Source organism: Pan paniscus, chromosome 16 (assembly GCF_029289425.2).
Source record: "Pan paniscus chromosome 16, NHGRI_mPanPan1-v2.0_pri, whole genome shotgun sequence".
Taxonomy (NCBI): Eukaryota; Metazoa; Chordata; class Mammalia; order Primates; family Hominidae; genus Pan; species Pan paniscus.
Genome location: NC_073265.2, coordinates 28,036,234 through 28,051,965, shown reverse-complemented (window position 1 = coordinate 28,051,965; position 15,732 = coordinate 28,036,234). Strand labels below are relative to the sequence as shown.

General features: G+C 40.5%; 1 protein-coding gene across 1 annotated transcript; it reads left to right on the top strand.

Annotated features, from left to right (window-relative positions):
* Nucleotides 1–13,331: 13,331 nt before the first annotated feature.
* LOC129393939 (signal transducer CD24) lies at nt 13,332–14,311 on the top strand. The gene has a single exon (XM_055098240.2). The coding sequence runs from the start codon at nt 13,413–13,415 to the stop codon at nt 13,653–13,655; it is 243 nt and encodes an 80-aa protein (XP_054954215.1). The 5' UTR covers nt 13,332–13,412; the 3' UTR covers nt 13,656–14,311.
* Nucleotides 14,312–15,732: the final 1,421 nt, after the last annotated feature.

Here is a 15,732-nt window from a genome sequence, read left to right as displayed (position 1 = left end):
AAATTTTTTTAAGAAATAACAGGGAAAACAATGTGCACTATTGTTGTCCTGGATCCTCAAAGTTTTGAAAATCTGCAGCTACTTAACAATAACAGCCTCAGGCTTCTCAGGGAGAAAAATTTCCATTTCCAGCCCCAAGACTTCACCACAAGTGTGGCTTCAGAAGATGTTGTGAACTGGGAAAGGCCAGAAACCAGAGAGTGGGAAAAAGTGATAGCAGCCATAGAATCAAGAAAGGACCCTGCAGAGGGTGACAGCTTTCATCTGAATTGGCCATTTCTACTCACTTCCAAAGAAAGGGAATGAAAAATGCACTGATGAGACCAACCTGGCTCAAACATCAAGGAAGTCTCAAAAATGCTACTGGGAAGAAGGAAAGTCTTGCAATACAAGAGAGGACCCACAGCAATGTGAAATGTGCTCTGGTTTTTTTTTTATATACATACTGTAAGTTCTAGGGTACATGTGCACAACGTGCAGGTTTGTTACATATGTATACATGTGCCATGTTGCTTTGCTGCACCCATCAACTTGTCATTTACATTAGGTATTTCTCCTAATGCTATCCCTCTCCCCCAGCCCCCCACCCCATGACAGGCCCCGGTGTGTTATGTTCCCCTTCCTGCTTCCAAGTGTTCTCATTGTTCAATTCCCACCTGTGAGTGAGAACATGCGGTGTTTGGTTTTCTGTCCTTGTGATAGTCTGCTGATAATGATGGTTTCCAGCTTCAACCATGTCCCTGCAAAGGACATGAACTCATCCTTTTTTATTGCTGCATAGTATTCCATGGTGTAGATGGGCCACATTTTCTTAATCCAGTCTATCATTGATGGACATTTGGGTTGGTTCCAAGTCTTTGCTATTGTGAACAGTGCTGCAATAAACATATGTGAGCATGTGTCTTTATAGTAGCATCATTTATAATCCTTTGGGTAAATACCCAGTAATGGGATGGCTGGGTCAAATGGTATTTGTAGTTCTAGATCCTTGAGGAATTGCCACACTGTCTTCCACAATGGTTGAACTAGTTTACACCCCCACCAACAGTGTAAAATCATTCCTATTTCTCCACATCCTCTCCAGCACCTGTTGTTTCCTGACTTTTTAATGATCACCATTTTAACCGGCATGAGATGGTATCTCATTGTGGTTTTGATTTGCATTTCTCTGCTGACCAGTAATGAGCATTTTTTCATGTGTCTGTTGGCTGCATAAATGTCTTCTTTTGAGAACTGTCTGTTCATATCCTTCACCCACTTTTTGATGGGGTTGTTTGTTTTCTTCTTGTAAATTTGTTTAAATTCTTTGTAGATTCTGGATATTACCCCTTTGTCAGATGGGTAGATTGCAAACATTTTCTCCCATTCTGTAGGTTGCCTGTTCACTCTGATGGTAGTTTCTTTCACTGTGCAGAAGCTCTTTAGTTTAATTAGATCCCATTTGTCTATTTTGGCTTTTGTTGCCATTACTTTTGATGTTTTAGTCATGAAGTCCTTGCTCATGCCTATGTCCTGAATGGTATTGCCTAGGTTTTCCTCTAGGGTTTTTATGGTTTTAGGTCCAACGTTTAAGTCTTTAATCCATCTTGAATTAATTTTTGTATAAGGTGTAAGGAAGGGATCCAGTTTCAGCTTTCTACATATGGCAAGCCAGTTTTCCCAGCACCATTTATTAAATAGCGAATCCTTTCCCCATTTCTTGTTTTTCTGCTGGCTTTTTTTTAATACTGCAGATTCTTTTCAGTATTCTATCATTTAAGCGGCTTTTACAAGTAGCTGGAGAAGATTCCAAGACCTCTTCAAGCTTTGAACTTCTCTGTGTTCAACCCATAGCAGGCCAGTAAATACTTGTTAATGAGGTAACCAATGGTTCTTTGGCCCACAGTATCCTCCATGCCTAGAAAGCCCTTCTCTTACTTTGATCAGCATTATGATTATACTTCAGGCTTGGCTCAAATCCTACCTTTTCCCTAAGGCCTTCCAAACTTATCTCAATGTACAGTATCCTCCAGACACTGAACCCAATTACTTAGACTGTGCAGTTGTCACTTCTATTCTTAAATAATTAACAACACTGGCAGCACAGAATACCTTATTGCTCCTGCAAGGGAATAAACTATATTTCACAGTTCTTTTAATTACAGCTAGCATTTGTTGTGGTGCTTTAGGTTTTCAAAGAACTCTGTGTACCGCGTCTTATCTGACAGACACAATAATGCTGCGAGGCAGGCAGGCTCCTTTGGTTGCAAGTGACAGAAGCCCAACCTGATGGAGCTTATCTAGAAATGAAAACTTAGTAGAACATTGGGTTTGCTCAGAGAATCAAAGAATAATCCAAGGCAGATGTGGTGGCCTCAAAGAGGAGTATGAGGGATTTGATGCCTCTAATAGTTCAATAGTCAATTTCTTCTGTCTCTCATTTCTGCTCGAGTGTTGCCCACATTCTTTCCTGTTTTCTTTGGCTTTCTGGGGAGAGGGAGTAGAAGAGGGGAGGCGGCATTCCTTTTTCATGTCAACGTTTATAAATCCCACAGGCTCAAAATAATTGCAAGATTGGAGAAAGGAATAATTTCTCTAAATAAATGCAAGATATGCACTTGAAGAAAAAGGGGAGGACAAGAAACATGCAAACAACAACAACAACAAAAAACGAAAAACAAATCTCCACTCCAGCAGGATACACTTATTATCCTCTGAAAACGGCATTGACACTGATGCTTAAACAAGCTATAAAGCTATTCTTCAACCAAGTTTCCCAGCATTCTCTCCACGATAATTTACTATTTCAGTAACTAATATAGAGTCTTGCTCATAAGAAAATACTCAACAAAAATTAGTTAACAGAAAATTGATTAAAACTTCCTCTATCCCAGGCTTCCTTTCCAAATCAGAATATTAAGACTGTAAGAGGCGGGAATTGAACAATGAGAACACATGGACACAGGAAGGGGAACATCACACACCAACGCCTGTTGTGGGGTGGGGGGAGGGGGGAGGGATAGCATTAGGAGACATACCTAATGTTAAATGATGAGTTAATGGGTGCAGCACACCAACATGGCACATGTATACATATGTAACAAACCTGCAGGTTGTACACATGTACCCTAAAACTTAAAGTATAATAATTAAAAGAAAAGAAAATGAAGCTACCTCTCAATAATTACAGTGACATATAATTTGGAAACTGTTAAAACAAGAATTATAACAACAGCAACAACAAAACCTGACAATCATCAAGTGCTCAACGTATGCAGGGGCCATTCTCACAGGTTTGCGTGTGTTAATTCAGTTGGTTACTCCCCACAGCAACTCCTTGGGGAAGGTACTATTATCCCCATTTGATAGAGGAAGAAACTGAAGCCTAAAGAGGTTAAGACCTGCCTGAGATGACACAGATGGCTGGTAGCAGGACAGGGATTCAAACTCCCAACTGTCTGAGTGGGCCTGGGCTCCTGTCCTCTTGCTACCTGTCCTATAGTAGGGATCCCCAAGGACTGACTGCAATCCTATGACCATGGCACTTAAGCCTCCCTCTTCTGAATCGAACTTTCATCACATTTACTCCCTGGTCACCTTTAAATGTGGAGGAAATGGAAAGGAAATCTTCGGGAAATATAGGTGATCAATATATCAGGGATATTTCCTGCAGCTAGAAATAGATGTTCTCAAAAAAGTTATGTCTACTCATTTTTGTTCCTTTGTCCAAGCTGTTTCCTTTGCTTGAATCTTGAATCCCTTCTTAAACTTCTCTGCCTTGTCAAAATCTCACTCACTTTAAGACCCCTCTCAAGCATCTCCTTCTCTCTGTAGCTCTTCCTGGCTCACTCAAGAGATACATCACTAACTCCTATGTTCTATAGCACTAGTCATTTTCCTATAATACAAACTTGCCTTATTCATATATATTTTGATGAGATTGTGAGGACCTCCAAGGCAGGAGCTAATTCTCCTGTGCCTTATTGGTGTCTGGGTCACCAGTGTCCAGTACCAAGCCTGGTAGATAGGAGATGTTCAAGGAATGCTTGTTGAATGAGTAGATAAGTGAATGAAAGAAAGCATACTGATATCATCTGCCTCTCTGATTGGAGGACCCACAAGTAGAGTCCAAAATGACTTCCAATTCAGTCTCTTGTTACTGAGAGGGATACCAAGACTAAAGTCCTAGGAAGGAAACCAGTGGTCTTGGAGAGAGATCAAAAGAAACAGTTCCTGTACAGTCCCTGGCATTGTTATGTCTGAAATGTCAAAGAAAGAAGAAAGAAAAAATAAACATAAGTTAAGCCATGTAACTACTAAGATGCTATAATCAAATTATTTTGGTCACTGCCTCTCTGTCCTAACCATAGGAGTCCAAAAAGATGATAATCTGGATCTATGTCAAACACAGAAGAATTCTGGTGGGCGTATTTCCTCAGCTGTATGCACAAGTAACTCATTAGCTCCCTTGTGGGCATGGGCTGTGCAGTTGGTTTGACTTTTTCAGAAGTTTTCCACTCAAGCTTCTGAAGCCAGTTACTTCCCCTACCTGCACAATGCAGCCGTACACACTCTCCACAGAGCATGCTCAATCATGAGCTTCAAATTTGCATACCCAGAAAAGGAAGAACTGTAACTCCCTCCTACAAATATTGGAAACTAATGCACTTTCTGGGAGACTAGAAATAATAGCATCAAAAAATTACAGACCTAGAAGATTCTTGGTAAATATGATGCTATCCCTCATCTCACTCATCTGAGAAATCAAATGTCTTTCCAGGATTGCACAGCTAATCAGGAGTACTAGTGAGCACATATGCACCTCAGAGAAATTTATTCTTGTGTGTGTAATAAAACTCATTTTTAGGTAAGAATGCTCCAGCATTGTTGCATCCATTAAAAATGATATTTGCAAAAGAAACTCTAAGATCCCCAGACACTCTAATATGGGTCAAATTGGATATAGTTCATCAAAGGTAGGGTAAATTTTAATTTATGATATGAAACATTTCTGGACTTTTGGAGAGTCTGTAGAGCCAAAAATGTGCTAAAAACCAAATGGTTTAGAGATTCAAGATGTAGGATCTTGAAAACAGATTTGGAGGATTAGAGAAGTTCCTGATAAAAGACAGAAGGGGTGGAGGATTAATTTGAGAGATGAGCCCAGCCACTGAAAGAGAGTGTTAAGTATGGCTGTTTATCAACATTTGCTACCTGATCCTGGGTGAAGAGTATGCTTGCCTCTTGAACATCAGGCTTGGCTCTGTGACATGCTTTAGCCAAAGATACATGAGTGCAAGTGACATGTGTGGTCCCCAGACAGCAGGATATAGTTCCCCACGTACTTGTTTGCCTGACTTTGGAATCATAAAGTCCTATGCTTGGTTTAGCTTCCATGAGCTTGATTCCAAGTAGCTACAATGAGTAGTCTTTTTGCCAGTCCCTGGTGGACATGTGGTATAAGCAAAAAATACAATGTGCTATTTTAAGCTTCTGAAATTTAGAGGTGGAGATATAGCATGATATAACCTATCCAGTCTAAAAGAGACTAAGAAGCCAAAGAAAAGTTGAAGTGTGTCAGTTCTGAGAAGCATGGCTTCTGAATTAAACTGGGTGACAGTGGATTCCAGCTGAGCTGTGTACCTATCATGTGCCTACATGAACAACCTTCATATTCTGAATTTGCTAAGAACTTGGTAAAGTCACTGCAGTGTTTCAAGCCAAATGATGACTCCCAACAGAGAAGAAGGATCAGAAAGGACAGTGAAGTAAAGGAGGGCCCCCACCCAGGCAAAGCCCCTGGACTCTAAAAGCAGAGAATAATCAAAAACCCACACATTCCCATTTATATTTTGTTCTTGGCATTCCCATCACATCTTTACTTTACTTTCATTTCACATTTAGTGGCCTGTGCATCTCACATCTCATCTCCAGTGGCATCTGTTCATCTGACTATATATACATGAGCGTATATGTGTGCCTGTGTGTGCTCACGTGCATGCCCAAATATTCAGAAAATACTTTCTAGATACAGAGAATAACACTACACACTCTTCTCTACACAGATGCTTTCTTTTCTCTAAATGATGCAGCCTCCACCTAGTAGCATTAACATAGATCTAACACTCAATGGTGAATTCCTGTTAGAATTGGGGCCATGGTTACAGCTGCTACCAGTGGCCCAAACCAGAGTATTATCTCATGTTAGATGCTAATGCTAAGCCATTGAAGGAAGAAGGTCAAGGCTTTAATTTATACATCACTTCAGCTTACACTCTCTTTCAAAGAGAATATGTCATTTACTATACAAGTTAAAGAGCACTGAAAATTTCTAAATTGGATGTTTTAAATATGGGTAAAAAGAGAATGAGCTGATCCATAGATTCCAGAAGACAAAGGGGAAATTCACCCACTAATGGATCAATTCTATATATTTTTATTTCCATCATCACTTCTTCTATGTAGGGTTCACCTGCACATGAGAATCCTAGAGAATTAGTGTTGAAAAGTGCATTGGTCTAATCTCCTCCTTTTATTGCAAAGCTGAAGCCTAGAGAGGTTAAGTGACAAGCCAGCTCCAGCAGAATGGTACTGGCTGCTTTGTACATAAGACCATTTTTTGAAGCTGAATCTTGACTAGGAAGAACTTGTTCCTTTCTTTCTGTCCTTTCCATCAACTACTGGCTGCTTCATCCATAAGGAGTCCAATATTTGAAGCTGAATTTTGACCAGGAGAAACTTACTTCTTTCTTTCTGTCATTTTCATCAGCATAGCCACCATCAGCCTTTCATTATGTGCCTGTTTACTTTGTGTTTTACTAAATGCCCTTTATAGACCTTGCAGAAGCTATTTTGGTAGCTTCCTACACACAGAAAATGTTTTGTTTAGGCTCTACCTTATGTTCAGGGTGTCTGGGGCCTGTTGAAGTTGATTGAATTAAAGAAAAACAGGGGGTCAGATAACAGAAAAGGACAGTTATAGACATGGCTTTAACTCATTCCCCACCACTCCCCTGCATGCCTCTGTCTTTCCTGCCCCACTCCTCTGCAGTTAGAACTCCAAAACATCCATTGAAATAGTTCTGGCAGCAGAATTAGAGGAAGTCTATGTACCTTGGAAATGAAACTCACACTCTAGAGAATGTGATCTCAGATATCAGAGTTTCATCCATTATTGCAGTCTTAAATCAAAGGGCCCTTGGGAAACATCTCTGCCTACCACAAATTATAATATAGCTACAAAAATCTTTTCTGTAATAAGTAATTTTCCATGAAAACAACACTTCTCAGTCTTTCAGGACATAGTTGAAACATGACTTAGATTGAAGTTGTTTTTTATATACATTTTTTAAATGGAAAGAAGACTTCAAAATTCCCTAAGCATCATGCATTTTTAATCTTGCACAGCTTGACTTCTCCATAGAAAACTCATCTTAGGAAAGGGGGCTTATTGCAACAGGCACTTTTTAAACTTTATCCTCAAGAAGGCTAAAGTTGATTTGTGAATTGTTCTCATCTTAGAAGAGTCTTTAGACAGAGAAAAGAAGCCAACCATTACCCATTTTGCCTGGAACCAAGAAAAGCTGCGCTTGAATCCAAACTGAACTGAAGAATTAAGATCAAATATTAGGAAATCTACTTTTGCACCAAGTATACACTGAAATGGATCTCCCATGGTGGAGGACATTAAGAAATATCCTCCTATACTATGTACAATTTACAGATCTTTAATTTCAACTAGTCCAGATAGAGCACTGCCTAAAGGCAAAGGTAGGTGTTAGATATATCCAAAAGTCACTACTAGTCTGCCCTGATCTGAGATAAAAATAGAGATCAAGACCCCCAAGGTAGAAAAAAAGGCCTCATTTAAGTAGGATAAAAAAGACCAGTCTTTACCCACCCAATGAGAAACAAGCTGGGAGAGGCCTGAGTGTGTCTAGACTCTGATGAGAAGGGGTCAGTAGAAGAAGACATGTTATAAATACAAGAAAGAGAGGACACAATTCATAGGACAATGACTGAGGAAGGTGACAATGACTGGAGACAGATGGGGGCATTCACCTTGGAGAGAAAGAGGAAGAACTTACCCAATGTAATAGAAAAAAAGGAGCTTGTAGTTTCCAGCAACAAGAAAATAGGCTTGTAGATTAAGGTCTGGTTTGTAGATTTAGTCACAGAAATTTCGTGGAGTTCATTTCTGATTGTTTCTCTTTCTGAAGTAGGTCATCTGTTGACCTTGGTCAGGAGAACCAGTCAGAGATTGAAGGCAAGTGGGACAGAGTGAAATGGTTGTAAAGAATAGAGGAGCAAGCTGACTGACGAAATACAACAGACCTGCCAATGGTTTTAAATCATGAGTTGACTATTAATTCATAATGATGCTAAAAAGAGCAAATTGATTTCCTCAAGCAGGGAACAGTTGTCTGGTATAAGATGGAAGAATCTATTTAGAATCCACTCAGAGTTAATTGACATTTCCATGACCGCACACATTTATCCATTTCTTCTCACCTATTCGAGAGCAGCATTTCTGTTTCATCATCGATTATTTCCTCACTACTGGATCTTTCCCATCTGCAGACAATTATGCTTGCATTTATTGCTTTCAATTTTTTTTTTAAAAAACTCTTTTTATTCTACTACTTTCTAGCTACTGCTCTTTTTCTTTACTTTCCTCTAAAGGCAAACATCCTCAAAATAATTGTGTATATTCACACTCTATCGCTACCACTTTTCTTGTTCCATCATTTTTTTTAATCAACTCCAGTCACCCCCACGACTCCATCTAAAGTGCTCTTATTAATTTCACTAATGACCCACTCATTGCTAAAAATAGCAGTCAGTTCTTAAATCTCATCTTTCTTACTCTCTCAGCAACACTTCACATAGTTGGTCACATGTCCATGTGCTCCTTGAAGCATTTTCTTTACTGGTTTTCCAGGGCCTCACACCATTCTCTTGGTTGTATTCCTGCCCCACTGGCCAATACTTCTCAGAGTTAGTCTTTTATCTCCCTCCTCAAATGGTGGATTTTCCTCAGGGCCCAGCCCCTAGACCTCCTTTCTTTTAATCTACACTGACTCCTTTGAAATTGTCATCCAGACTCATGTCTGTCACCATAGACTCATGCCTGTCACTATAGACTGATCAATCCCTAATTTCTATCTCTAGCCCAGACATGAATTCTAGATTCCTATATCCAGCCATCTACTTGACATCTCTATTTGGATGTCTAATAGGTATCTCAAACTAACATATCAAGGACTGAGTTCCTGACCTTTCCCCAAAAACTGTTCCACCCATGGTCTCTACATCTCAGTAAATGACAATTTCCTTTGTTTTCTAATTGCTCATCCCTAAAACCTTGGAATCATCCTTGTCTCCCCTTTTATTTTCTTGTCACACATCAAATTGGTTGGCAAAGAAACCTATAACTTCTCACTACCCTTACTACTACCACCCTGGCCTAAGCCATGATTACCTTTGACAACATTCCTCCAACAGCCTTATTGTAGTCCTCCTTTTTTCTAACCTTGCCTTCCCACAGTCTTCATCAGCACAGCATCTAGAAGGATCCTTCTTAAATGATGATGACACTTCTCTGCTCAAAACTATTAATGGTTTCCCATGTTAGAGAAAAAAGAAAACATTTGTTCAATAGACTATGAGGCCTCACACAACCAGTTGCCTTTCCCACAACGGAATTCTAGAGCCAGTTCACACCAGCTCCCAAGAGCCAACTGTTAAATGTCCAGGAATTTTGTAAGCCAATTATTAAACATGGTCATTTAAAAAGTTAAATTACATAAACTTATAACTGAGTAAGTTATATTTAAAAGTAAGAAATACTCATAACTTATCCCTCTTTAATTATTTTAACACATTTTGCTGTTATTTAAGCTTTTGAGGTTATGTCTATCAATCATCGCTGTATGGGGGGAAATGCTATGGAATCGCGTGTGGCTGTGCATCTCCTTCCAGCTCCACATTCAATGCATCAGGATGGTAGTGTGAAATTGGCTACAGTGGGAGCATTTACACCACAGAAATTGGCAAAATGCTACTAATCAGGGCTTTTATCTCCCAGAGAAGCTGGTTGTGGAGCAGCACACCACTGTCTCCAAATTCATGCTCATACATGCACATGACTCCTCTGACCTTCTCTCCTACTATTCTCCCCAGGGACACCCCAGTCCAGCCACAAAGACCTCTCCTTCCTGCTTCTGAAACACACCAGGAATGCTCCAGGCTCAGAGCCTTTGCATTGCTGCGGCCCCTGCCTGAGCTGCTCGTCCTCCGGAGATCTGCTATCTCATCTCAGGGCTTTAGTCCAATGTCACCTTCTCAGTGAAGCCTTCCCTGGCCAAGAACAAAAATAAAAAGTCATATGCTGAATCTTTTTCCACTTTAGTTTTCTCTTTAGCACTTATCATCAGGTAATCAAATAAATATATTTAATATTTTTTTATGTCTCCCACACTTGAATTTAAGCTCTACAAGAGCTAAAATTTTCATCGATTCTGTTCCTTATTTTCCCTTCAATCACTAGAACTGTGACTAATGCATAGTAAGCGTTCAATAAGTATTTATTTAAGCAATAAATGATTTAATTAAATAAGGTATATAGATGTATAGATATGTTGTAAGCATAAAAAACACAAACAGAAATGATAAACACCCACATTTCTATAGTTTAGTGAAGGAGAGGGAAAACAACAGAAGGAATGGAAAGTAACTATTTCTGCAATGTTTTATTTCTTTGGGGGGAAAAAAGGACCTCTAAGTGAAGAGGACACCACAGACTAAGGGAAAATATTTGCAAAACACAAATCCAAAAAAGAACTTGTATGGGTACAAAAAAAATAGAAAGAATGAATAAGACCTACTATTTGACAGCTTAACAGGGTGACTATAGTCAATAATGCTACATTTTAAAATAACTAAAAGAAAATAATTGGATTGTTTGTAACACAAAGGATAAATTCTTGAGGGGATGGATATCCCATTCTCTATGATGTGATTATTTCACATTGCATGCCTGTATCAAAACATCTCATAACAAATCTATTTATCCCATAAATCTATGCACCTACTATATACCTACAAAATTTAAAAATTAAAAAAATTAAAGACAAACAAGAACTTGTATCAAGAATGTATAGTGAATTCAAAATTCAACAAGAAAGCAAACATTCTTTATACAATGTGTACATGTATTGAAACATAGCAATGTACCTCATAAATATGTACAATTATCATCAACTATAAATAAAATAAAATGTTAAAATTAAAAGAAAGCAGAGTTGGGCAAGAAAGGCAAATAGAAACAGCTCCAGTCTGCAGTGCCCAGCAAGATCGATGTAGAAGGTGGGTAATTTCTGCATTTCCAACTGAAGTACCCAGTTCATCTTATTGGGACTGGTTGGACAGTGGGTGCAGCCCATGGAGGGTGAGCTGAAACAGGGTGGGGGGTTGCCTTACCCAGGAAGTGGAAGGGGTCAGGAGAGTTCCCTCTCCCAGCCAAGGGAAGCCATGAGAGACTGTAACAGGAGGATTGGTGCACTCCAGCCCAGATACTGTGATTTTCCCATGGTCTTTGCAACTGGCAGACCAGGAGATTCCCTCTGGTGCCTACACCACCAGGGCCCTGGGTTTCAAGCACAAAACTAGGTGGCCATTTGGGCAGACACTGAGCTAGCTACAGGAGTTTTTTTTCATACCCCAGTGGTACCCAGAACACCAGCGAGACAGAACTGCTCACTCCCATGGAAAGGGGGCTGAAGCCAGGGAGCCAAATCATCTGGCTTGGCAGGTCCCACCTCCACTGAACCCAGCAAACTAAGATCCACTGGCTTGAAATTCTCACTGCTAGCACAGCAGTCTGAGATTGACCTGGGAGGCTCAAGCTTGGTGGGAGGAGGGGTTTCTGCCATTGCTGAGGCTTGAGTAGGTGGTTTTGCCCTCACAGTGTAAAGAAAGCTGCTGGGAAAGTTCAAACTGGGCAGAGTTCACTGCAGCTCAGCAAGGCTGCTGCAGCCAGACTGCCTTTCTAGATTCCTCCTCTCTGGGAAGGGTATCTCTGAAAAAAGGCAGCAGCCCCAGTCAGGGGCTTACAGATAAAACCCCCATCTCCCTGGGACAGAGCACCTGGGGGAAGGGGCAGCTGTGGGCACAGCTTCAGCAGACTTAAACGTCCCTGCCTGACAGCTCTGAAGAGAGCAACAGATCTCCCAGCACAACATTCAAGCTCTGATAAGGGACAGACTACCTCCTCAAGTGAGTCCCTGACCCCTATGTAGCCTGACTGGGAGACACCTCCCAGAAGAATCCGACAGACACCTCATACAGGAGAGCTCTGGCTGGCATCTGGTGGGTGCCCCTCTGGGATGAAGTTTCCAGAGGAAGGAAGAGGCAGCAATCTTTGCTGTTCTGCAGCCTTTGCTGGTGATACCCAGGCAAACAGGGTCTGAAGTGGACCTCCAGCAAACTCCAGCAGACCTGCAGCAGAGAGACCTGACTGTTGGAAGGAAAACTAACAAACAGAAAGGAATGGTATCAACATCAACAAAAAGGACGTCCACTCAGAGACTCCATCCGAAGGTCACTAACATCAAAGACCAAAGGTAGATAAATTCACGAAGATGGGGGAGAAACCAGTGTAAAAATGCTGAAAATTCCAAACACCAGAACACCTCTTCTCCTCCAAAGGATCACAACTCCTCGGCAGCAAGGGAACAAAACTGGATGGAGAATGAGTTTGACAAATTGACAAAAGTAGGCTTCAGAAGGTGGGTAATAACAAACTACTCCAAGCTAATGGAGCATGTTCTAACCCAATGCAAGGAAGCTAAGAACCTTGAAAAAAGGTTAGACGAATTGCTCACTAGAATAAACAGTTTAGAGAAGAGCATAAATGACCTGATGGGGCTGAAAAACACACCATGAGAACTTCGTGAAGCATACACAAGTATCAATAGCCAAATTGATCAAGTAGAAGAAAGGATATCAGAGATTGAAGATCAACTCAATGAAATAAAGTGAGAAGACAAGATTAGAGAAAAAAGAGTAAATAGAAACAAACAAAGCCTCCAAGAAATATTGGACTATGTGAAAAGACCAAATCTATGTTTGATTGGTATAACTGAAAGTGATGGGGAGAAGGGAACCAAGCTGGAAAACACTCTTCAGGATATTATCCAGAAGAACTTCCCCAACCTAACAATGCAGGCCAACATTCAAATTCAGGAAATACGGAGAACACCACAAAGATACTCCTCAAGAAGAGCAACCCCAGACACATAATTGTCAGATTCACCTAGGTTGAAATGAAGGAAAAAATATGAAGTGCAGACCTTGCCTGCGCCCGCCCGGAGCCAGCGGTTCTCCAAGCACCCAGCATCCTGCTAGACGCGCCGCGCACCGACGGAGGGGACATGGGCAGAGCAATGGTGGCCAGGCTCGGGCTGGGGCTGCTGCTGCTGGCACTGCTCCTACCCACGCAGATTTATTCCAGTGAAACAACAACTGGAACTTCAAGTAACTCCTCCCAGAGTACTTCCAACTCTGGGTTTGCCCCAAATCCAACTAATGCCACCACCAAGGCGGCTGGTGGTGCCCTGCAGTCAACAGCCAGTCTCTTCGTGGTCTCACTCTCTCTTCTGCATCTCTACTCTTAAGAGACTCAGGCCAAGAAACGTCTTCTAAACTTCCCCATCTTCTAAACCCAATCCAAATGGCGTCTGGAAGTCCAATGTGGCAAGGAAAAACAGGTCTTCATCGAATCTACTAATTCCACACCTTTTATTGACACAGAAAATGTTGAGAATCCCAAATTTGATTGATTTGAAGAACATGTGAGAGGTTTGACTAGATGATGGATGCCAATATTAAATCTGCTGGAGTTTCACGTACGAGATGAAGGAGAGGCAACTTCCAAAATAGTTAAGAAATGATTTCCTTGAATGTGGCTTGAGAAATATGGACACTTAATACTACCTTGAAAATAAGAATAGAAATAAAGGATGTGATTGTGGAATGGAGATTCAGTTTTCATTTGGTTCATTAATTCTATAAGGCCATAAAACAGGTAATATAAAAAGCTTCCATGATTCTCTTTATATGTACATGAGAAGGAACTTCCAGATGTTACTGTAATTCCTCAACGTATTGTTTCGACAGCACTAATTTAATGCCGATATACTCTAGATGAAGTTTTACATTGTTGAGCTATTGCTGTTCTCTTGGGAACTGAACTCACTTTCCTCCTGAGGCTTTGGATTTGACATTGCATTTGACCTTTTATGTAGTAATTGACATGTGCCAGGGCAATGATGAATGAGAATCTACCCCCAGATCCAAGCATCCTGAGCAACTCTTGATTATCCATATTGAGTCAAATGGTAGGCATTTCCTATCACCTATTTCCATTCAACAAGAGCACTACATTCATTTAGCTAAACGGATTCCAAAGAATAGAATTGCATTGACCGCGACTAATTTCAAAATGCTTTTTATTATTATTTTTTAGACAGTCTCACTTTGTCGCCCAGGCCGGAGTGCAGTGGTGCGATCTCAGATCAGTGTACCCTTTGCCTCCCGGGCTCAAGCGATTCTCCTGCCTCAGCCTCCCAAGTAGCTGAGATTACAGGCACCCGCCACCATGCCCAGCTAATTTTTGTAATTTTAGTAGAGACAGGGTTTTACCATGTTGCCCGGGCTGGTTTCGAACTCCTGACCTCAGGTGATCCGCCTGCCTTGGCCTCCCAAAGTGCTGGGATTACAGGCTTGAGCCCCCGCGCCCAGCCATCAAAATGCTTTTTATTTCTGCATATGTTGAATACTTTTTACAATTTAAAAAAATGATCTGTTTTGAAGGCAAAATTGCAAATCTTGAAATTAAGAAGGCAAAAATGTAAAGGAGTCACAACTATAAATCAAGTATTTGGGAAGTGAAGACTGGAAGCTAATTTGCATTAAATTCACAAACTTTTATACTCTTTCTGTATATACATTTTTTTTCTTTAAAAAACAACTATGGATCAGAATAGCCACATTTGGAACACTTTTTGTTATCAGTCAATATTTTTAGATAGTTAGAACCTGGTCCTAAGCCTAAAAGTGGGCTTGATTCTGCAGTAAATCTTTTACAACTGCCTCGACACACAGAAACCTTTTTAAAAATAGACACTCCCCGAAGTCTTTTGTTCGCATGGTCACACACTGATGCTTAGATGTTCCAGTAATCTAATATGGCCACAGTAGTCTTGATGACCAAAGTCCTTTTTTTCCATCTTTAGAAAACTACATGGGAACAAACAGATCGAACAGTTCTGAAGCTACTGTGTGTGTGAATGAACACTCTTTTGCTTTATTCCAGAATGCTGTACATCTATTTTGGATTGTATATTGTATTTGTGTATTTACGCTTTGATTCATAGTAACTTCTTATGGAATTGATTTGCATTGAACACAAACTGTAAATAAAAAGAAATGGCTGAAAGAGCAAAAAAAAAAAAAAAAAAATATGAAGTGCAGCCAGAGAGAAAGGTCGGGTTACCCACAAAGGGAAGCCTATCAGACTAACAGCAGATCTCTCTGCAGAAACCCTACAAGCCAGAAGAGAGAGTGGGGGCCAATATTCAACATTCTTAAAGAATTTCCAACCCAGAATTTCATATCCAGACAAACTAAGCCTCATAAGTGAAGGAGAAATACAATCCTTTACAGACAAGCAAATGCTGAGAGATTTTGTCA